This window comes from Ciconia boyciana, chromosome 6 (assembly GCF_034638445.1).
Source record: "Ciconia boyciana chromosome 6, ASM3463844v1, whole genome shotgun sequence".
In the NCBI taxonomy this organism is placed as follows: Eukaryota; Metazoa; Chordata; class Aves; order Ciconiiformes; family Ciconiidae; genus Ciconia; species Ciconia boyciana.
In genome coordinates this window covers 70,393,008-70,415,197 of record NC_132939.1, presented here as the reverse complement: position 1 = coordinate 70,415,197, position 22,190 = coordinate 70,393,008, and the positions used below count along the sequence as shown (strand labels likewise).

Here is a 22,190-nt window from a genome sequence, read left to right as displayed (position 1 = left end):
TCCCTTCCTGCAGAGTCCCCCGTCACACCGCTGCCATCAGCCCTGCGGCCTGAGCTCTGCCCGGCGCTTCGAAGATGCTTCTCCTGGCCTGTGCTGATCAATGGGCGTCCAAATTTCAGTTGACTTTGAGTCTATTTTTGGAAGGGAGTAAATTCGAGGGAAAAATGGGAAAATATTTTAAGGGAAATGGAATGCTTCACTTTTTACTTCAAAATGATGGACAGATGGCCACTCTTTTTTTTTTTTTTTTTTCCCATGTTCCCCATTTCATCTGCTCAGGACAGTGAAATCGGGTGTCATAAAATTCAGCAGAACAAGGTTTGTCATCAGCTTAGCGCGATGAAGCAAGAGCGTGCCCGCCCGTCCCCGAGCGCTGGGGACCTTGTGCAGCACCCTCGGCTCCAGCCCAGCCGGGAGCATCGCTGCAGCTGCTTCAAACTAGAAAACGAGCAAAAAGGAGCCGCCCAGATCACACATGGTCAGAAACAGAATAGGAAACGTAACAGAAGAGTCTGCTGCAAAAAACCCCACGCATCCACTTCTGGCCGGGCTCCTAGCAGCCTCGGGCAAAGCCAGCCCCTCTGAAGACAGTCACGCCAAAAGTGCCCGCAGAGAAGCCTCTCGGATGATCCCGCAGTTCTGTGGCTTTCACGAGAGATCAGCGGGAGGATACACGTGAAGGTTTGGTTTCCACAAATCCTGAATTACAGACACACCAACCTCTTAAGCAAAAATCTGCATCGGGGTCTCACCATACCTGACCTGGTCCTCCGTCCACAATTAAAATCCAGCGCTCGCCAATGGGAAATTTGTTTGTTTTTTTTTTAAAGGTGTCAAACCTCACAGTCCATCCAGACTCAGAGCTCCCACTGTCTTCCAGGCAGCCTTCCTGCCGCGGCGCGGGGGATTACAGACACCACAAACTGCCTACAAACCAGGGAGCCGGCAGCATCCTCGGAAAGCTCCAGCCCCCGAACATCACCAGTATGGACCATTATACCTTCAGACAACACCAGTTTATCAAGGGAAAAACGAAGCCATCCCAGTCGCACCCATCTGGGGCGCATAGGCACATTGCTCAACAAACACACATACCACTTGGCATACCTTACCTGGAAAGAGGCTTTATTGAACATAGCTGTAAAATTATCTCTTCAGTTGAATTACTGAATTTGCACAAACATTTCTCTACAGAATAAAAAAAATCAAGCCTTGTCATTGTTTTACTGCATCTCGTTGTGCTTTTTATACTCATATTTGCAAATATTATACTCATTTGTTTGTTTTCATTTTTGTACTCCAATTACTTGCATATCAGGTTCTTTTTTTAATCCTAGGGTGTCAAGAGAACACAATAATAATAATAATTATTATAATAATTATAATAATAATACTCTTCTTTAGACAAAAGTCTTTTTTTTTTTAAATGAAGTTAAAAGCTGAGATAATTTAAGGAAAAAAGGTCTTCAAATTGTCATAACCAACTGTAAGGGAACTTTACAATGCAGTGGAAAACTGGCTGGCTAACGGTACGTGTTCGGGTAGCTCAAAACCATTTGTACAGCTTTTAATTTTTTGTTGTAAAAGTGGATTTTTTTTTTTTTTTAATTTCGCTACAATAACAAAATAATCTTTCCCGATCTGCACAGAGTCTGGCTCCAGGGCAGGGGCACTGCACCCTCGGTGCTTCGCTGGCGCCAGGTTTGCAGAGCTCTGCGGTTTGCTTGGTGTCTCGGTACGCACTGCCATCCCCCACGCACGCCTGCCCGTCCCGCTAACGCTGGGGCCGACGGCCTTGCGAATGGAGGTTAGAGTAAGAAAATCACTTCTGTGTTTTACCGCCTTCTGCGCTAAGTGTATCTTAACAACCTTTTCCTCTGGTTGACCCGCTTGATAACCTGAAAAAACAACAACAACAACAAAAAAGAGTGCTGCTCCCATTTCCAAGACCAACGGAAGCTATTTTCTAATGGATAATAAGCTGAAAGGCCATGGCTGTCTGGAAGGTTAAACAACAAATATCTCATCCGAAAGGGCTTACGCAGCAGCTTAGGTCCATCCATCTCCAGAAGCGGCTTCGTCTCCTTGCCTGTAGTCTGCACACCCAGGCTCCGTAGTTTGTTTAGAAAATAGTTTGCACAAACCACATTTTAGCAGTGCAAGCTTCTGTGTTGAAATTATTATTATTTTTTATTATTATTTTTTTTAAATCAGGCTTGTTTCATTGAAGGCACTTGGTTTCCATGGCAATTTATAAAAGACGGTGGTTTGGTTTCTTCACTTCATTAGAACAGATGACTTAGTTGGGGAGGGGAGAGGGGTGTTCGAGTGGCCGCAAGCAAACTCCGATAAGCCTGTGTAATATGTAAGCCCAGGTCGCACATCCTGGATAGTAATGCATGCAAAAGGAGACAGCATACAGTTATCAAGCATAGCCATGAGAAATGAAACATAAATGTCTTAAAACAGCTCTGATTTAGGGTTATTCTCTAGGGGAGGTGACAGCCAAAGTAGAAAGGGCCTACATTTATTTAACTCTATACTAAAAACCTTCTTGAAGGGAAAATGAATGCCAGCTCTTCACATACCCTGTTTACAGTGAGGTGTTTCTCTCTCTCTCTCTGTTTTTGTTTTTATTTCCTCTCCCTCTCCTTCCTTTTTTTTTTTTTTTTTTGGCAGGCCATTAGGTTTCCATGGTAACAAGCAAACTATTCATTTGAAACAAAACCAGCCATGACTTTGTGCTTTGACAAGGGTTTCTATAGCTCTTTTCCGAGAGTTCAACCAGATGATGCTGTATTCATTATTGACCACAAAAGCACCTGAAGGTCTCTTCCTTACTTAGGCCAGATCTCGTTCTCACGCGTGGTTCATAGTGAGTTACACTCCCGTGATGCCTTTTATGTCCCCAGTGCTTTTTAATTTTTTTTTTATTTATTTATGTATTTATTTAACTTTTGAGTCAGTCAGTGGAGGAATCTTTGGTAGTTTGTTTTTAAATGTCCATTTTACAAAGACTCTTTCTTCATGCCAGTGCCTGGTGAATCTTTTGTAGCCTCTGCCAGGATAAGGTCACCTCTGATGACTTAAGACAGACATGAGGATGATAACTGGGATAAGTCGTATATGCGCTAATGTCCCAACAGCACCTGATCGTAAATCTACAAAAAGGGGTGAAAAAGGTAGAATTAAAGAGCTGCCCAGACACAGTCAGCATTACTACAAGGCTTAGAAGATAAAGGGCTCAGCCACCATAACCTGTCCTCCACACCAACGCGGAGGCAGCCAGGGAGGACAACGACACCGAGTGCCACCGAACTCCCCTGGCAGAGCCCTGCTCTCTGTAGGGACAGCGCTCTGCAAGGTCACCTCCTAAAAGAGGGGACAAGAACAGTGCTCGCCAACTGAATGAGGCAGAAGACAGTGGGATAAAAAAACACCTGGCTGTGTAGTTAAGGTCTGTATTGTAACGCACACATGGGGTTGGAGGGATGAAATAAGGTCCACAGGGAATCACGACACTGATATTCATTGATTTCATATTGTTTGGAGCCCCTGAACATTTTTTTTAATGTTGCTTTATCTGTCTGTCCATCTCGAATCGCGGCCACCCAGCCCAGCCCCACCGTGGAGTGCAGCCCACTGCTCTCGCCTCTGCCTAATGCCCATCAGCCTTTCACTTGCATCTCTGCTAAACCAGCATTTCCCTATCTGAACAAAGACATTTTGACTCCAGAGCTTGCTTTCAAGGAAAACGTTTCACTTTAAGCCTCTCCAGCTGAACTGAACAATATATTGTTCTCCTGGAGAAAATCCATTTTAGAAGGTGTCTCAAATTTATAACCACGAGAAGCAATTTGCTCTCCCCGATGTGTGGAAGAGCCACTTACTGTTGGCCGGTTGGTCTGATTTCATACACTCTCCTTCCACAATTGATACATCATCGATAGCAATGTCACCTTCAATGCCGGGGCCCCGGATCCCTTCAAATATTAGCTGCAAAAAAATAAAGAAGCAGATCAGAGGGTGATGAATGGAAAACGTTCAGCTGCATTTTGCATGGCATTAAAGTACATTGATGGGCTTGGAATAATTTTACAAACACTTTCTATGGTGCAAAAAAACGCAACCAAGTTCATACGTACTTGTAAGGTGAACAGAGAGGATGTGTGAGCCGTGGAGGCTTTTACTCTTCAGAATGAGCTGAAAAATATCAGAGTTGCTAGTCGTCTGCCTAGTTGTTTACCTGGTTGTCTCCAGGTCAGCTTTGCCACTTATGCTAACTGTAATGTGTGTACTTAGTAAGCATGATATTCCTGGAGCAAAGAGCAGGATTAAACAGAGGAAAAGTTTTAAAGAGATTTGGGGTGTTTTTCCCAGAAACTCCTGCCACCCGAAGTGCGTGGCAGAGCTTGAAGAGCAGCATCTGCGACGTGTTGAAGGATCGAGCATCCACTCGACCACAGACTGCATGAAAACACACAGGAGCCAGAAAAACTCCACAGTAAAATGAGGTTTCTGGCTCTTGAAGGTGGCCCAACCAGTCCTTCCCACCCCATCTCCCACACTGGGCTCCCTCATCTGCAGCCCGGTGGCACTTCCCTGCAGGCAGGAGGAGGACAGGAGCTGCCCCCCTGCAACCTTCCCCTGGCCCATGAAAGCTTGGGAGAAACCTCTCAGGAGCCACGTTGGTGTCCCTTCACCCATAATGCAAAGCTATATTTATCTCAAAGGGTTCGGAAGGGACTACCTTTGATTCGGTCCCCTGAGGTCCTGAGATCACCTCAGTGGATTTTAACCTCCCAGATCTCCTGCCGTGGCAGGAATTGAAGGCAGTGACAGCCCTGCTTCTCTCCTGCCCCTTTTAGTGGCTCATCATCATGTCTAGAAGCTTTGATCCCTTCTAGGAATGGTTTTATATTTATCAGAGGACACTGTGATGTGTTTTATCACAGAGAGGGTCAGGGTAGAGATTTTATTCTTCTTTAAGGCTTTAACCTCTGCTAAATGCACGCCTGTGATTTCAAGGTCCTATTAATCACTTTCTGTCAAATATTCCTAGTCTGAAGCCCCAACTGCTACAGCTGGGAAAGGAAATGGTGCCTGTATGGAGATAGGTGGCTTATTGCAAGGTCAGTAATATTATTTGCCGTAATGTTCATTATTAGCTATGTATTACTACTGTACTAAAGAAACAGTTGTCCTCTCTCCTTCCCCAAACCCGACGTGATGCTGTCCTGCCATACTGCTGCTTAATTATCTTTGCAGAAGAGTGGACTCGTCTGTGTTGTGAGAAATTGATTCACTAGAAACTTCAAAGCCTTTCTAAAGAGATGAAGGAATTATGTAAGGAATATATTTCCCAAGCAGCACCATTTGCACAGTTATCTCTCCTTTCCCATTTCCCCCCCCCCCCAGTCCTTTGAAATATTTTTGGTTAACTTACATGACAAGTTTTTTAACTTTAATCTGCAACAATATATGCATGAATTCAATGAATTTTATAAGGGCGTGCTGTGGCACTAATGGAGACATTAACTCTTGGGGGTAGAGTCAATTTGAAAAAAATAATTAATTCCATCTGGAGCAAAATACTTAAATTACACTTTATAATGATCTAACTGCATCAGGGAGATGTCTGGGGCACTCGGATGGGCTCTCCCTGTTGTCATTGATTTCAGCAGGACACAGATCCAAGCCTCTTCTTTTGGCAGCTTCCGACATTTCTTTGCTCATTAGTACAGTTCAACCAGAGCTGCTAATTTGAAATGAATACCTTCCATTATAAATGATGGGTAAACACTCAGGGCAGTGGAAGATGACCCTGTAGATCACAGGGGTCCAGTAGCTAGTCCGGCTGGATGCGTATCACCCAAGGACCATATCACAATGGTGCACGATGCCACCAGACATCGCACTGCACAGGCAATTCTCCGCTCTGCCTTTCCACGGAGGGCACATCCCTCAACCTTGGCCGCAGACGCATCTCGTCCTTTTGCTAAGCTGAGCGTCCCCAGTAGGTGCCTGACCCTGCAGCGGTAAGCTGGCAATATGAAGCTATGTATTTACAGCCTGCCTGCTGCGTCCTAAGCCAGGTGGCAAGGTCTGTGCTGGGAGCACTAAATAAACGTGAAAGCTGTGCATTTGGGGCAGGAGACTCCATCGGTATTTTATTGAAGTGCGATGCTGTAGGTTAATTACTATAACAAGGTGGATATTAATGCAACAGGGAACTGTAATTGGGAAAACAGTAAGTTTTTCCATAATTTACCCTGTTGTCTGAAAACAGTGTCTCAAGTAATTATCCCTCTGCCAATTTTTCACCTCTACCTCTGATGATGGGAATTATTCAGCTCGAGAAGAAAGTGTCTCCTCTTCTCCCCCAAAGTACAGCTCGCCCTCCTGCTCCTTGGCAGCAGGCATATAACCAGTCAACGGAGTTTAAAGTCAAATCTTTCCTGATAATGAAAAACACTGTTTCCAGACAAAAGGACTCTATACAAATACAACGGCCAGCATTTAATTAAAATCTGCATTTGGCAGTGCGTTTTATGGGCCCCTGAGACGGGTTGCCATTAGCCAGCTTGGCCACACGCTCAGAACAAATCACCGCAGATGAGTCTTGGCAAGGCACGGAGCACAATCCAGCCTGCAGTTCACAGCGATTTGCAGGAGGTGCCAGATGATCAGAATCCCATATCAGTATCCCAGAAAACCTATTATCTGCATGTCCATGACTTTACAAAGCTGTTGTTAAAAATACTGCATTTAGCTGAAGAATAGAGGGGCTTACGCGTATAGCAAAGGCCACTCTGCTCTCTTAACAGGGGAAATAGAAATGAGTCCCAATAGTGCCTCCAGAGTTACCCTGAGTGTCTCCAGGGGATTCAGCTTGTGCTTCTTCAATAGCATTTCAGACAGATTTTACCTTCCTGGCCAGTCTCCTAATAAGAAGTAGAGAGGGGCCTCATGAACGTCCCCTGCCAGAGCATGATGACAAGGACGTAAGCCCCTTACACTTGCTGTAAGGGGCTGAAAATCTCGGTGGTCCAGTAGGGTCATTTACTTAAGGGCAGATCAGTCCCTTGATGCAACAAAACCATCCTTTGCAAAAAACGTCTTTGACACAAGAAGGTGTCAAAGAAAGTGTAGCTGAAGGTGGTCGCAGTGCTCCTGCTCAAATCTGAACTAAAATTGACACCTTCCGAGATGCCAGCATGCAATGTATCACTTCCACGTGCTCTCTTCTTTTGTGTTTATTCTTTAAAAATACTTAATAAGTGACTATCTTACTGAGATAGCTTTCATGCAACACTTTTTCTGATTCAAAGCACTGTAGTTCTCTCAGTTCTTCACAACAGAAGCTTTGTTATATATCACGGGGACTGGGAAGGTATAAAAAAATCTGGGCTGCACTTTCACTCATATAAATTAACCTATAAAAAGTTTTAATTTCTGTGTCAGTGTACTGTTTTACTGCAAAGATTCACTCCAATTCACTCTCCTTAAATTTAACTGGGAGGTTTATATTCTTTCCTACTTAGACTCCTAAATGGAAAATAAAGTTTGCTTGATGCAAGAGCTGCTAAAAAAGTAATTTAAGATTCCAACCACTCTGACATTTATTTTTTATATTTGTGCAGAGCTTCATGGCTTTACATTAATTTTATGCTGAAGCCTTTAAACAGAACAATGTAAAACGTGAAAAACAGCCAAGCAGGGGAGCTTCCATTTTGTGTACCAGCTAGTGGCACCAGTGAATATGGTTTTAAAGCAATGCGAGTGAGGTGCACCAGTAGCAGAAGTGACCCCTTTAACTTTTCTGAAAGCAACGGGGCCCTGTGCGAGGGCCGATGCTCAGACTCCACGGTGAAAGCAGAAACCTGGGTACCGGGAGCCGCTGGCTGCTCTGCCGATGCCTTACCCCGGCTGACCCCGTGCAAGGCAGACACCCCGGCTTGCCCTTCCACCCAAACCCATGCCTTCCTCTCCATGCTGATGAGGTGACCCCAGGTTTGCACCCCATCACCTTCCTCCACTCCTCTGCATTGCTGGTGCCAAGTCCTTTGCATCCCTCTGCCCGGAGCTAATGTTCTCATCCTTCCCCTACTTCTGCTAAAGCCCGCCCCAGGTCTCAGGAATCCCTCTCAGACACAAGTGCGATCACTTCGGTTTCAGCTTCCCCAGCCATCTCTTCTCTCCCCTTACCAGTCATGTTCAGACACTAAATCATTCTTCTATACTTCACTGTTCAGATTTCTTGAATTCATCCTGACTTTACCAATGCAAAACTTACCCACTCTGATCAGCTCCCTCATACTTGGCCCCATGCTCTAAGTGTATTTCAACACTCACATCCCTCTTCTCTGCCTCTTCTTCCCCAATTCTGCCACTTTGTTCTGCTCAAACATCATGTAAAGCTGTACTTTGCATATCCCTCTCCTTCAATTTTCCTCTAATTTCCCCCTGTGCAATGCTTCTGCAACCACATATACCAAATCGTTTCTCTTCCGTCATTGCCTCTCATGCATGGAAATAAAAACAAAGGGTCAGGATCAGTAATTACCCATAAAGTGAATCCCAATCTGCATGTTTAAGATAGCAGTTTTGACCTGCACTGAATGGCTGTTTTTCCTAAAAGCCATTATCTCCCCCAGGGGACCTGGAGGTTACGGAGAGGGGACAGAAGAGCCTGGAGAACATTGCACCACAGGGCACAGCTTGTGACACTCATCTTCCATGCCGATACTGCCAGCCTCAAACACACGAGGGCTTGCTCGCGGCAGCTGCCTTTTTGGGTCTGTTCCAGTTACAAACAGTTCACAGCGTGAATGAGAACTGCCCGTAATAGTCTATCAGCATCTCACTGTCAAACCAAAAATGAAATGTGTGAAAACCTGTCATAACTTGCATGCGCCTACTGAACGAGACGTGCAGCTCTGCCGTACCAGGAGCTCTGTGCAGGCAGCACTGCTGCTTTGGTACCTTTCAGCAAAGACTCAGAGATCATTCCTTTTTCTGCAAAAAATGCATGTATTTCAAGAGACCTCTAACACAGGCACTACACCATGGACTCTAAATATTTTTTCTCAGGAAGTAATTTTGTATGCCACTTACTAATCTGAAATTAAAAAAACGTTTTATATTGGCTAACAGCATCTTCAGAAAACTGAAAGACATTTTTTCTTCAAGCAAATAGCTGCTGTTCTGCCATTAAAGTGTGTATTATTAAGCTCTATGGTGCTCACCTATTTAAAGCAAGGAAAGCAATTATCTGTCCATTAAGCAGCTTTCAGAGCTGAAATGAAGCTGTGAAATCCTGTGCCAGAAGGAAAGGGTCAGCATACCCAGGCCCCTACCCTGAAAACTGAATACTCCCATTCCCGGTGTGCGACGCACAAGCCATTACCTGAAATGAAGTCGGTGGGTTTATATTAACGCGGGCTTGGTTCCAGTGCTGTCCCTTATTTCCACTTGAAGACCACAACGGGTTCTCTATCGCGGTCTGACCTTTCAAACGCAGGTAAACGTTCAAGCTTCCTAGAAGAGAGGTGGAGAACTGGAATTGGTTAGGCTCGCTGATGGAGCAGAGGTGCTGGGCTGGGTACAGCAGCAGTCCCCTATTCACCCCCCTTCCCATTTTGCGTGGGCCTCTGCTAGGTCTGAGTAGATGTGGGGAGTTTCTTGTCTTATATTCGAAACCTTTAAAACTTAGGAACACCGTGAACTGGTGATGTGAATTCACAGCAGAGGCAAACTGAGTGTGCAGGGAATGTGCTCCTCCATTGCGGGCAGGGCAGTCGCACCCATTGCTCCCTGCAGCTCAGGAAGGACACGAAGGTTCTGAGGGTGAGATGGGCAAAAAAGAGTTTTCTGTGCTTTAGTGCAAATGAGGCATTTATAACCTCCTAACCCAAGGATAAATAAGCAACTTGGTTGCCTTACACTTAGCTCTCACTTATACAGACTGTCCAACTTCTAATGGAGTGCCATAGAGTCTGGCAAATCTATCTCAGAGATTGACGTGATGCCCTTACTACTGCTAAGGAGTACCTTTGAAGGACAACATAATCCTCTAAGTTCAAATAACCTTGGAAAAGTTGTCCCTCACTGTGCAGAAAAACCCCACAGCCCTGGGTCTTTCCCCACCAACAACCATTAAGTTACTGGTTCCATCACAGACATTATTTGCAATAGGTAACAGATCATCTGCATTCCACAGCCCTTCTCTCCCATTAACATCTCTGCCTCAGACCACGAACAGAAGCCAGACTGTCTTGGTGCACCAAGAGACAGCACATGCATGGACTTCATTTAGCAGGGTTCAGTTTGGAGATTTTGTTTCTTCTTGCTCACCGCTGTTATCTGCAGAGGTGTGGGGCAGGGTTTCTCTTTGTACTATGTAAATCATTGCATTGGCCTTCATTGGAGAAAGTTCAGACAGTCAAGTTCACACAACACCACTTTTTTTTAGGGAGTTTGGAACGGCAGCTGGGAAGCTCATACAAATTATATTTGCAATGAAACCTCTTAGATCTGAGGCAGCTGCACAGTGACTCAGCTCCTGCTAATAAAAAGTTCTTATTTCTAGCAATAGCAAAACTCAGTGCCTTGAAAAACATAAGGCTAAACGTGTAATGGAGCAGCAAATATTCTCATCACGGCTATTTCACCAGGGTGCCCAGAATGAGGCCATACATCTTCTTTGAAGGAGGTGGAGGAAGCGATGCTCGCCGGAGCGACTGGGCGGCACCGTGTCTCCCACCTGCCTCCCACTGCAGCATTTTATTTTTCAAATGCAGGGGAGGGTGCAGAAGCAGCACAAAGGAATCACAGCTTTTAACAAGGATAGTCTGTCTCTGCCCACATGCACACTGCTGGGTAAAACAAAACAACCTGAAACAGAAAGGGCTTGCAAGAAGGGAAATGCTCAGGAGGGTTCCCCGGAGCAGCCCTGCAGCCCAGCCCGGTAATACGTTGCAGGGCTGCTCACAGCAAGCAGCTGCTCAGCCTCAGCCCTCTTCCAAAGAGCAACAACAGCTCTTGGGCAAGGTTTATGTTACTCAGCTTAAACAGTTCTCCCTTCCTTCTCACCTGCTTCTTTCCAAGACTTTTTTTGACAACTGTGCTGGGTGTGAAAAAAGGCAGGGTCTTAGACAAGACTACCTAAATTTAAAAAATAGAGTTATATATAATGTTATTTTTCTTAAAGGCAAAGATCAATGCCCATATCAAGCAAGGGGTGAATAGCTGGCTAATTGTTTCACCTGTTTGTGCAGGCTGATACAGCCCATGCCGCAGGGCTGTCTGGAATAACTGAATAATTTAGGTATCAAAAGCATGTAATTCTATCACTGCTGAGGTTACAGAGATTTAAGATTGTTCACAGCATACTCAGCCTCTCTGTGTCACATAATTTCTTCAAATTAATAGCAGAATGATAGCAGTCTTACTTAAAATAAAAAATAGCCATTACTGTACCATATATGCTCAGCTGTTGCCCAGCATGTTGGTTAGTATGGATGTACCTGCCTGACCCTCATTGCTAGATATGCACACGCACCTGCCCAAAACGTTGCTGAAAACTTAACTAATGACACCTGCAACAGACGATTATCCTTGAAATTCTGCCAATAAAGTTTTGGAAAAGTTACATGGCCTCTGCAAAGCTGATGCTCTGGGGGAGGATGAGTTGGCTATAGGGTTCACACTGAGGTGTGTCCAGCAAGAATTCATCTACAGATTTCAAACTATCCCAAACTCCAGACAAATGGGTAATGAAGGGACTCTTGAGTAGGAGACAGAAACAGTGGGCAGGAGTAACAACTGTGAATTAAGGAATAAAGTTTACTTTCTGACAGCATCCTGCCAAGAGAATGCAGGGTGCTCTGGAGACTTTGCCAGCTGCAACACTGGGGTGACATTTTGAGTGCTCATCACAGCAGGTTTTGCTTCCACTTTTTGTTTTGTGACGGCTTTCTAATGATAAGAAAAAATATTGTTCTTGGAGCGTCAATTAGAAATGCCCCATTTTGAGGTGTAGATGGAAAAATTGGAAATACAGATTGTTTTAAAAGATGGTGACAGCTATAATGGAATTATAGCCTCTTTCTGTCTCAGCATAGAGACACAGTAAGGACAGTGACTCTTCATGTTCATGTTCCCCAACAATGGCTTACTGTTTGCTGCAAATCAAGTAATGGGAACTTCTATTTCTCTTATGCTTTAGTGATAATCTACCTTCTCCTTTTGAAGGATGTGGAGCGAAGCGCATGCACTTTCTCTGGCAGCTAGCACTCTCAGAGTTAGCTCTGTGTGATCTGTCAGGAATTACAATCTGACTTGGAAGTAAGAGCCATCTATTTCAGGTAAAGAAACACTTTATCTTTCTGAATCTAACTGCCATGGCATGGGATGTAGGTCCCTGTTTAGAGCTGTCAGAGCTGTGCTGTAGCGTAAGTACTAATCTCGGATCTGCACTCTGCAAAGACTTCCAAGTACCTCTCCTTATCGCTACAGAAATTTTCAGCCTCTTCTCCAGGGACACCGACGACCTGAACAGCAGGCACAGAAGCTGAGCTGGATAAACTGGTAGGCTGTTTGTTTTCAATATAGTGCAGCAGCCATATTCTCAAATTGATGTCACTGGGGTCACTCATTTTTAAGAATGGAGGAAGAAATATCTTTTTCCCCTAAGCCTCCAAGACCAGACCATACCAGCCACAGAGCATCATTCCAGGATGATTTTCCATTTTATTAGGGATCCTTCAAAACCTTGTCGGAAATGCAGAAACATTTTGATAAGCACTGAAACTGTTTTAGAAACAAAGTACTTTGCCCCTGAGAAACGGGAATAGCCACCCTAATACTGCTTGGAAATCTTATGAATACTGATAACTACGGAGAATAAAGCAACGCAGCGGAAATGCTGACTTGCAGCACCAAAGTCTGCTGAACAATGCTACAGCACTTTGGATGAAAAATCAAAGTTTAATGGCCATGTATCTTCCCTGAACATGTTGTGCCCAGGCCCAAGGAAGGAACAGGCCAAATTCCCCTGCAAGACACTTCAAATTTTCAATGAAGTCAGGTCAAGAATCATCAGCTCAAGGCTATTCAAAAGAGAGAGCCTTCAGCAGAGCGATCATATCGAGGTCTCAGTTAGCAGCTCCTATCCTGCTCTTGTGAAGAAATCAATGAGCTGGCAGTGCATGTCACAGCCAAGAGCTGCCCCAACTGGCAGCGCTCATTCCCAAATGGGGATAGGAAGCACCTTCTACAGCAGTGAAGCTTGGCATAAAACAGTCAATCTGTTTTAGCAATAAGATTTAGAACTATCCACAGGGGATTAATCCTTAACAAAATAGAACTCTTCTGAAAAAAATATTACCAATTAAATATTTCACACAGAACCACAGAATCATTGAGGTTGGAGGCACCTCTGGAAATCGTACTGTCCAAACCCCTGCTCAAAGCACGGTAGATTAGAGCAGGCTGCCCAGGACCACGTGCAATCAGATTTTGGATATCTCCAAGGACAGAAACTCCACAACGTCTCTGGGCAACCTGTGCCAGTGTTTGATCACCTTCATAGTAACAAAAAAAAATTTAAAAATTCTTATGTTTAAATAGAATTGCCTCTATTTCAATTTGTGCCCATTGCCTCTTGTCCTGTCCCTGAGAATCTCTCAGCGCTATCTTCTTTACACCCTCCCTTCAGGTATTCATATACATTGGTGAGGCCGCACCTCGAATGCTGTGTTCAGTGTTGGGCCCCTCACTCCAAGAGAGACATTGAGGGGCTGGAGTGTGTCCAGAGAAGGGCAACGGAGCTGGGGAAGGGTCTGGAGCACAAGGCTGATGGGGAGCGGCTGAGGGACCTGGGGTTGTTCAGCCTGGAGAAAAGGAGGCTGAGGGGAGACCTCATCGCTCTCTACAACTGCCTGAAAGGAGGGTGTAGCAAGGTGGGGTCGGTCTCTTCTCCCAGGTAACAAGGGATAGGACGAGAGGAAATGGCCTCAAGTTGCGCCAGGGGAGGTTCAGACTGGATATCAGGAAATTTTACTTCACTGAAAGGGTTGTCCAGCACTGGAACAGGCTGCCCAGGGAAGGGGTTGAGCCACCATCCCTGGAGGTATTTAAAAGCCGTGTAGATGTGGCACTTAGGGACACGGTTTAGTGGTGGTCTTGGCAGTGTTAGGTTAACGGTTGGACCTGATGATCTTAAAGGTTTTTTCCAGCCTAAATGATTCTATGATTCTATGACTCTATGAGATCCCCCTGAGCCTTCTCCTCTCCAGGCTGAGCAGTCCCAGCTCTCTCAGCCTCTCTGCATATGAGAGATGCTGCGGTCCCTTCATCACCTTTGTGGGCCATCACTAGACTCTCTCCAGTAAGCCCATGTCTCTCTTGTCCTGGGAAGCCCAGCACTGGATCCAGCACCCCAGCTGTGTCTCAGCAGTGCTGAGCAGAGGGGCAGGATCCCCTCCCTCGACCTGCTGGCCACGCTCTGCCTGATGCAGCCCAGGAGGCTGGTGGCCGTCCTTACCACAAGGGTGCATCATCTGAAACACTGTGTCATGGTTAGGTATGATTTGTCTGGGCAAATCATCATGTTATAATAACCCCTTTCCTAACCCGAAGTATTTTCCAAGACCACAAACCTTTAAAAACTCATTCAAGTAGTTGCGCCATCAATACGACTATTCATACAATAATCATGTGCTTAAATCACTGAAGTCTTAGAATATCATCACTCATTAGGTTTTTCTTTTCTTTATCCTCATGTGAACAATTTCAGTGATAGAGTTCACATCTGGGGAATCAAATAGTATATATTTGCTCATTTCATAATTTATATCTTGTATGCATGTTGCATTCTCATGTGTTTCACAACATATTGTCCTTATGAGGAATTAAAATATTGAATTTAGGAGACGTATAAGTGTGCATTCAAACACATGCTTGATGTTATTAATTTACTATTTTTCTGTCAGTCTGCTCTTTAAAGGAAGAATAAGTAATTTTGTACAAAGCCATTCAAAAGTAGATAATTTTGAACATTAGCTAAAATGATGGTAACTGTATTTTTTAACATTAAGGAACAAAAGTGATATCAAGCAATTTTGGTTTTTGACAACTAGGTGTCCACATTGCCATGATCAAATCCTATGTAACTATAATCACTAATCATCATTGTCACCATCTTCACCTGTGGGTCAGCTCCTTCATCAGCCAGCATTATACATGTTGATTCAAGAAATTACACATAAACAAGAAAGGACAATCTCAGCAAAAAAGCGAAGGACACAGACACTTGCTGAAAAGGTAGCCTAGGAAAAAAACCCAGATTGCACCAATGAGAGGTCACCGTTTTGTGGACACACGTCAACCTCTGTGGCTGTTTTTCTTATGCTTTATCCCAACCGTAAAGTATTCCAGAAAAACTCCTTGACCCTTTATGTTTGTAATTTCTTCATTGTCATATACTAGAAATAGTCTGGTGTATGATCATAGAGGGCAGTTTATATTTTTTTCACTAAGCATGGCATGGCTCAATCGCTTCCTTCCACTAAACAGCCAAGTTCCCGCTGCAATGTAGATCCAGGAGAATTTAGACCTGGGGCTGCGTTCACGTGCTCAGCAGTGCAGAGACAACTAACCAAAAACTAAGCGAACTTGTCTGCTCTATTTAAAACCTGAACTCAGCCTGGAGGCAGGTGAAGGTTTCCCGAAGCAGCCACCAGAATGCACTGTGAGGATGTGCTTGCCCTTGAAATATATATAAAAAATACATCAAGTCAGGTCAGCTTGGCACTGGAAAGCCTCTTGACACACTGGTAAGCACCGAGCACCCCACAGGGATTTACAGGATTTATAAAAATTGGCTGTCTATTGTTTATACTTTTATGTTTTCCCACACCTTTTTTTCATACTACGCAAAGAAATTAAACGTGTGTGTTGAAAGAGCTCTGACTAAAAACAGACTTACAGATACACCTTGAAAATATATACTCCCACGGCTTGTGAGCGAATTGTTCATGACTTTTACAAAGGAACCGTGTGCTGCTGCATCGCACACAGGCTGTGCCGCTCCAGCTGCCAGCACGGGAGGAGTGCTGCTGCTAATTGCTTGATCCTGAATCTAGCAAGGAGTGACTCAAAACACTGTGTTAGTATCAGGCAAAGTCCTTGCAAATATCACCTTTTCTGTTTTCACGCTCTAAAGTTCCCTGCTCAAAACCTTACGCATGCACGAAACACCTCCCAGCTGTAAGAGGGGCTCCTGCTAGCGTGCTGATTAGTGGAAAACACAGTTTTACAGCAATTAGGACGCTATCAGACACCTCTCTTGCCAGCTTTGGTTGCACTGGCCCTTGCAGGTGTTGGCAATCCTCCCATGCTTTTGTTTCACACAAGTGGACATTTCTCCTGCTATTTCTTCCATAGTGAAAAGACAGGGTCGTTGGCTTTCTCTCACCTATGTGCTGTCCATACATGTGATAGTAGAAGCTAAAACAATAGGCTGTGTTCGTAGCTCCGTAAGGATTTTTTGGAGCGACACTGAAAACAGGACTAACAAGTCTGGCCTTTTCTCCTTCCAGCCTGGGGCGTGACGTCTCAATGTACATGTAGAAACCTAGAGAAAGTCCAAATGGAAATTGTTAGGCTGCAGTCTTCAAAATCCAACATATATACATACAGGAAGACACCAGGACTATCAAGCATCTTGATTCATTTTTCACACGCATCTGACATCACCACGGTTTCTGCGACATATTTCTCCTGCATCAAGCCCATGTGTTTTCCACAACTGCTTCAAAGACATGTTTTCTACCAAGAGTAAAATCAGGGCTAGCAGGTCAGTACTTGTAAACAACTTCAAATCGATGTAACATTGCTTACGCACAAGGAAAGAAAAAAACCTTTATGATGCACAAGAAAAGAAAAAAATCTTTATGGTGGGGTTCAGACTTCATTCTCAAGGTTGCAATTTGTTCCTACAAGCAGGGAGCGGGGACAACTTTTAAAATAAAGGGAACATTTTCAACTGGCCATGTCAATCACATGTTTGAAAGCTCACTGTCACGGAAGAAGACAATATTAATTTATTCTGATCCTGGACTGTGTCAACAACAGATATAGTATTTACTTAATCCAACCTAGCAAATACAATGCAGTATGATTTTTTCCCCTTTGGTAGTGCAAGCAGGGGCATACAATAAAATAGCATGAGTTACTGCAGTACTTTATAAATTCGGCACAATATGTCTGACTTTTCAAATGCAAATATACACTGCAGTCAAGATGGCACGCTTCTGTTAAGCAGGTAGCAGATTGAAAATTACACATTTTAGCAACACCCAAAGTAAAAATGGGGCAAAAAAAATCTCATTGTGACAGTCTGAGAGAGTCCAAGTTAGAATTTAAATGACATAAAACAGAAGAATATTTCAAGATGTGCCAGAATATTTCCCCACTAGACTGTAACGTGGAAGCAATCGCTTTGAAAATGGCACAACAGAAACAATACAAGATGGTTAATGGCACCATTAGTGGGTTGTGCTTTGGGACCTGCCGCACGCCTCAGCACCGGCAATTTCTTTTAGAAGTCCTTGAAGTATGCTTATTCTTGGTATGATTAGGAAAAACGATGTAGCTGGCGGAATTGGCTGTCCTGGACAGGTCCCTCACCCCAACGGAGCAGCAGAGCTCCCAGTGCTGGGGGACCAGGCACACCGCGGGAGCTTACCTTCCTTGGAGCCAGTCCGATCTGCGTTTGGCCCCGTGTTCGGGGTATATTTTGTGTCTCTAGTGGCAGTGCTTTGTTTTGTCCAGTCGAAATTGTCTGTGTCATCTTGAGTGAAAAGGCAAATGTTACCATCCTCAAACCCACAGTGGAACTCTCCTGCCAATCAGCAAATGAGCAGAAATTTAGTGGCGGAAACAATTTGTCCTATGCTTGTTTGTCAAACTACTAGTCAATTATAACAAACACATTGTGGGATGATGCTTATTAACAGCACTGAAAAATAGACATACATTTATTTTACGTCGGTTTCTAGTGTTTAGTGTATGTTTTCTTTTGCAGTAACCTCAGTGAAGAAAAAATCACGGTCATCAGTCTATGTTGGTGTTACTTGAAATTATATTCAAATCCTGTTGTATAGCTGCTCCTCCCATATTCACATGTATACAATCACCGTTAGAGACATTGTCTCTTCTTACCCAGCTAGCATTTCTACAAAGCTGAGAAGAACAGTCCATAAAACATGAACTGTGGGGAAAAAAAAGTGAGAAGTGAGTTATTTTGGTTTAGGGATAAGAACATTAGGGAAAAGAGGACAGCAACCTTTCAAAATGAAAGCATTATCTCCAAGTGACATCTCCTAAACTATTCTTGGTTTTCAATAGGGATGGGAAAGCAAGTAATGGCTAAAATGAGGGCAAAGGAGCTTTAGGGTAGACATGAATAAAATCTCTAGAAATCAGGACAGTGAAGCAAATGAATGGATTGCTCAGGAAGAACACTGAGTTCCCATCACTGGATGATAATAACCAACTAGACAAATACCTGGGAGGAAGGTTTAGGTCTATCTGAACCTATATAGGCAGGACAGGTGACACTATCATGTCCTGAAGACATCTCCTAGACTTTCACTAAGTTTTCTGTTATGTACTTGAGGTCAAGTGGTAAAAGCTTAGGTCTAAAGAATAAAAATGCCAAGAACCCCAGACAGGATTACTGGGATGCTCTCCTTTGCAAAACAGAGGTCCGTGAGACACACCAGTCCAGTGATGCTACCTGCTGGATTATGATGGGATGAGCCAGTCCTACTGTCAGACATTTAGGAATCAAAACAAATCAAAACTTCAAGGTTCGGTTTTCATCTCAGAACTGAATAAGGCCCCATGTAATAAAATCTGCAAAAGCTTAATTTTATGCACATGAACAGTTCCCACTGAGTTTACTCTTCCAGCAAAGTCAATTGATTTATCTGAGAAAACAAACAAATCTCTATTCTCTAGGGAGAATGCAGCTGTCTGCATACTATGTCAGCTACGGCCTTCTTTATAGGGGTGCAATTTATATTCACTGTTATGAGGAACTCTAACACCAGGTGTCATGGGATTATTAATCTGTGTTAAATTGAGAAGGTGTATAAATGTTTGCAGGTTTGGGGTTTCGGTGAACTATAAATCCACTTAAGCCACTGGAGCTTCGCTGTAAATCAGTGAAGACAGAGGGACTTGGAGCTTAGCTTGGATATGTACTGCTAAGCAAGGATGCTGGTCTGAAGCTTATTTAAAATCAGATAATACTGCAGACTGAACAAGCAGGCTTGAAAAATTCATTCCAAACCAGAAGGTGCATTAGGAGTGCTTTCCAAGTCTTCCTCATTCTGTTTCTTCCAATGCAAAGAGCAACACAAACTGTACCCCCTCCACAACAGTCAGCATAAAACACCACCCTATAAAACCAGGTTATCACAAAAATGCAGTCCATAGAAACTTCCTTGGCTATTAGCACCTCAAGCAGATTGACTTATCAATAAATCCATCAACTTTATTAGATCCTCCAAGAGAATTAATTTCCTAAATCACAGTTCCTTAACTGGCAAACATGCCTGATAACCATCGGCATGATGGGGAGCCAATTTCAGGACCTTGCACCTTGGTTTGGTTCTGGAAGCAAGGTCTTCTGAATCCTGAATTCTGAATGTTGAAGAAGTGGCAATATAGAAAATGATTCAATGGAGGAGCACCACCACAAGCATTGCAGAGAAGGAATACGAGTAGAGGCCTGATTGTGGTTCTTCCTGAGAAATGAGAAAATCAAAGAACGAGGCCACAAGGAATACACATGCACAGATTACATCCAAAATCCTTCAATAGAGAAGCATGTGAATAGATGCAGATGGACACTTCCATCCCTATCCCGAAGACCAGGAAGATGATGCAAAGACCTTGACAAAGCTCTTGAAAGACACAAGGACCCAAATGAAGCACTCTGAACAAAATGCCAGCTGTGCCTCTCGTCTCCAGTAATACCTTTTACATGACTTGAGCTCCATATTTGCTTGGCTTACACTATATTGTGTGCATGTGACTTCCACCTCCACTTATGCAAGCCCTTCCTATAGCAAAAACGGTGCTGCTTCTACACAGTGTGATAAAATTAAAGGGCGAAACAGTAACCAAAGGAGAAAAGTTCTAAGTACCAGATCCAGTCCTGCAGCAAAGTGAATTAACACAAAGCATTTTCAGCCATTCAGCAGTTTATAACACTGCCCCTCCAGTACCTTAAGAGCTGTATTTGCATGTCGCACCATGCCCTCAGAGCTTCATTAAGAAATTCCACATCAGCAGAACAAAAGATTTTTCTTCAAGTTAAAAAAAAAAAAAAAAATTCAGGCCAGATGAAAAAAGGTAAGTAAAAGTTTGCCATTTGTTTAATAGGAAAACACTGGTTTCATGTGGGACTCTGCCATTTGGAATACACTGGAAAAGGTTAGAACTAAATATTCTGGGCACGAAACACTTCTTAAAAAATGACAGAAGAATAAAAATGGGAAATAGCTCCTCAGGATTAGCTCAGTACTTTTCTTATGCAAGAAGTAGGAGCAATTAAATAGATCTGAATGGTCCTGACCTGTTCCTTAATGGGGCACACCAAGTGCAGGAGGAACAGCCGGCCCTTCCCCAAGCACCCATGGGTGCTCCAGCTCATGACACCGCTCAGACCACTACAGTTTGCTGAAAGCACTAACAGTGGTGCCAATTACTATTAAAGATAGTAGTCAACTTTTGTCAAAGCACATGCCAGCTCTGGAAGTGGATTCAGGTTATTAATAATTTCATTGACAATTAGGGCAAAATCTGAAACTATTCTCAAGGTGAAATGCTCTTCATTGTAGTATGAATTTTTGTCATCTATTTCCATAAAATTCAAGTTGAATATGACTCTCTAACATCTAACCTGTTCCATTATTCAGGTTTATATGAAATTCTTATGGTTTACATTAAATGGTTTATATTACACGTTACAAAATAAAATGTAGATCTGAGGCTACATCTTCGCGTTTAAGTCATTCAATGCTACTTGCTTATATATTGCAGACATCTTATAGAAAGGAAGGACTTATGCAATGTGATTATTCCAGAATTGAAGCAAGAAGAACATAACTTCAGTTTCCCATACAGGTGTCTTTTCCCAGTTGAATACAGCTCTTACTCTTCATTCACAATGGTGTAAATAAAATCAGAATCCAGCCCAACAGGTTTAGAAAACAACAGAACGTGGTTGATGTTATACAGTATATATATAACATCATCATCCGTTCTGTATTTTCAGTTAAATTAAATGAGATTGTAGCAAGAACGGATAACGGATAACGATGAGATTGAGTTTGTTATGGAAGACAGAATCTCTCTTCTCCAGCTTACTGGTTTGAACCCATCTGCAGACCAAGATTTCTTCCCTGTCAAAGGATTTAACTCAAAAAGTCTTTGGGGAAAAAAGCAAACCAAAATTTTACCATCTCTATGTTCATCTGAAAGAAATTACACTGGGTACCCTACAGTTCTAGGAGGCAAACTTTCCCATTAGCATCAGTGCAGAGAGAGGCAGACCTAGAATGCAGATGAAGGAAACGGTGGACAGGTTGCCAGAGATGCCCTCCCTCCCTCGAGCTAACACGCTCCCTATCGCAACAGCAATTTGGATGCCGCCTGCACTGTACCACGTGCCTACTAGAGCCATTGCTTTTAATTGAGCTACGGAGGAGACATTTTGAAAATTTGACGGTTTCAGATCTTAAAAACATAGAGGACTACAGTGTGAAGCACTTAGGCTTGCAATGCATTTTTTTCTTAACATCATCGAGTATATATTTAATATATTAATTAGCAAGGGTCTCATCTACTGCTCACTTAAGTCAATGGGAGTGGTTCCTTCAGCTCCCGTGAGCTTTGAACTAAGCCCCGATTAATTATTAATGCATTGCACAAGACCTTCTACAAATAAGTTTAAAATTTACAGAAAGGCTTAGCCACTGTGCGTGAGAGACGGAGAGAGAGGCTGCTCGCACAGCCCGGTGCTGCTCTCCTGCCCGATTATGGCTGCACTACAGCAGTAATCATGGCAGACAGAATCCCATTCCTTTTATTTTTTGCATATGCTATTAAAA

At 43.5% G+C, this 22,190-nt stretch overlaps 1 protein-coding gene across 1 annotated transcript in view; it reads right to left on the bottom strand.

Annotated features, from left to right (window-relative positions):
* Nucleotides 1-3,072: 3,072 nt before the first annotated feature.
* The window catches only part of MDGA2 (MAM domain containing glycosylphosphatidylinositol anchor 2), a 389,857-nt gene continuing 370,739 nt past the window's right edge, over nucleotides 3,073-22,190 (bottom strand). Inside the window, exons 14-18 of the mRNA XM_072865499.1 lie at nucleotides 17,753-17,908; nucleotides 16,481-16,639; nucleotides 9,410-9,540; nucleotides 3,891-3,996; nucleotides 3,073-3,161 (exon numbers count right to left, since the gene is read on the bottom strand). Coding sequence (XP_072721600.1) covers nucleotides 3,073-3,161; nucleotides 3,891-3,996; nucleotides 9,410-9,540; nucleotides 16,481-16,639; nucleotides 17,753-17,908 — 641 coding nt within the window. The remainder of the gene's footprint in view (nucleotides 3,162-3,890; nucleotides 3,997-9,409; nucleotides 9,541-16,480; nucleotides 16,640-17,752; nucleotides 17,909-22,190) is intronic.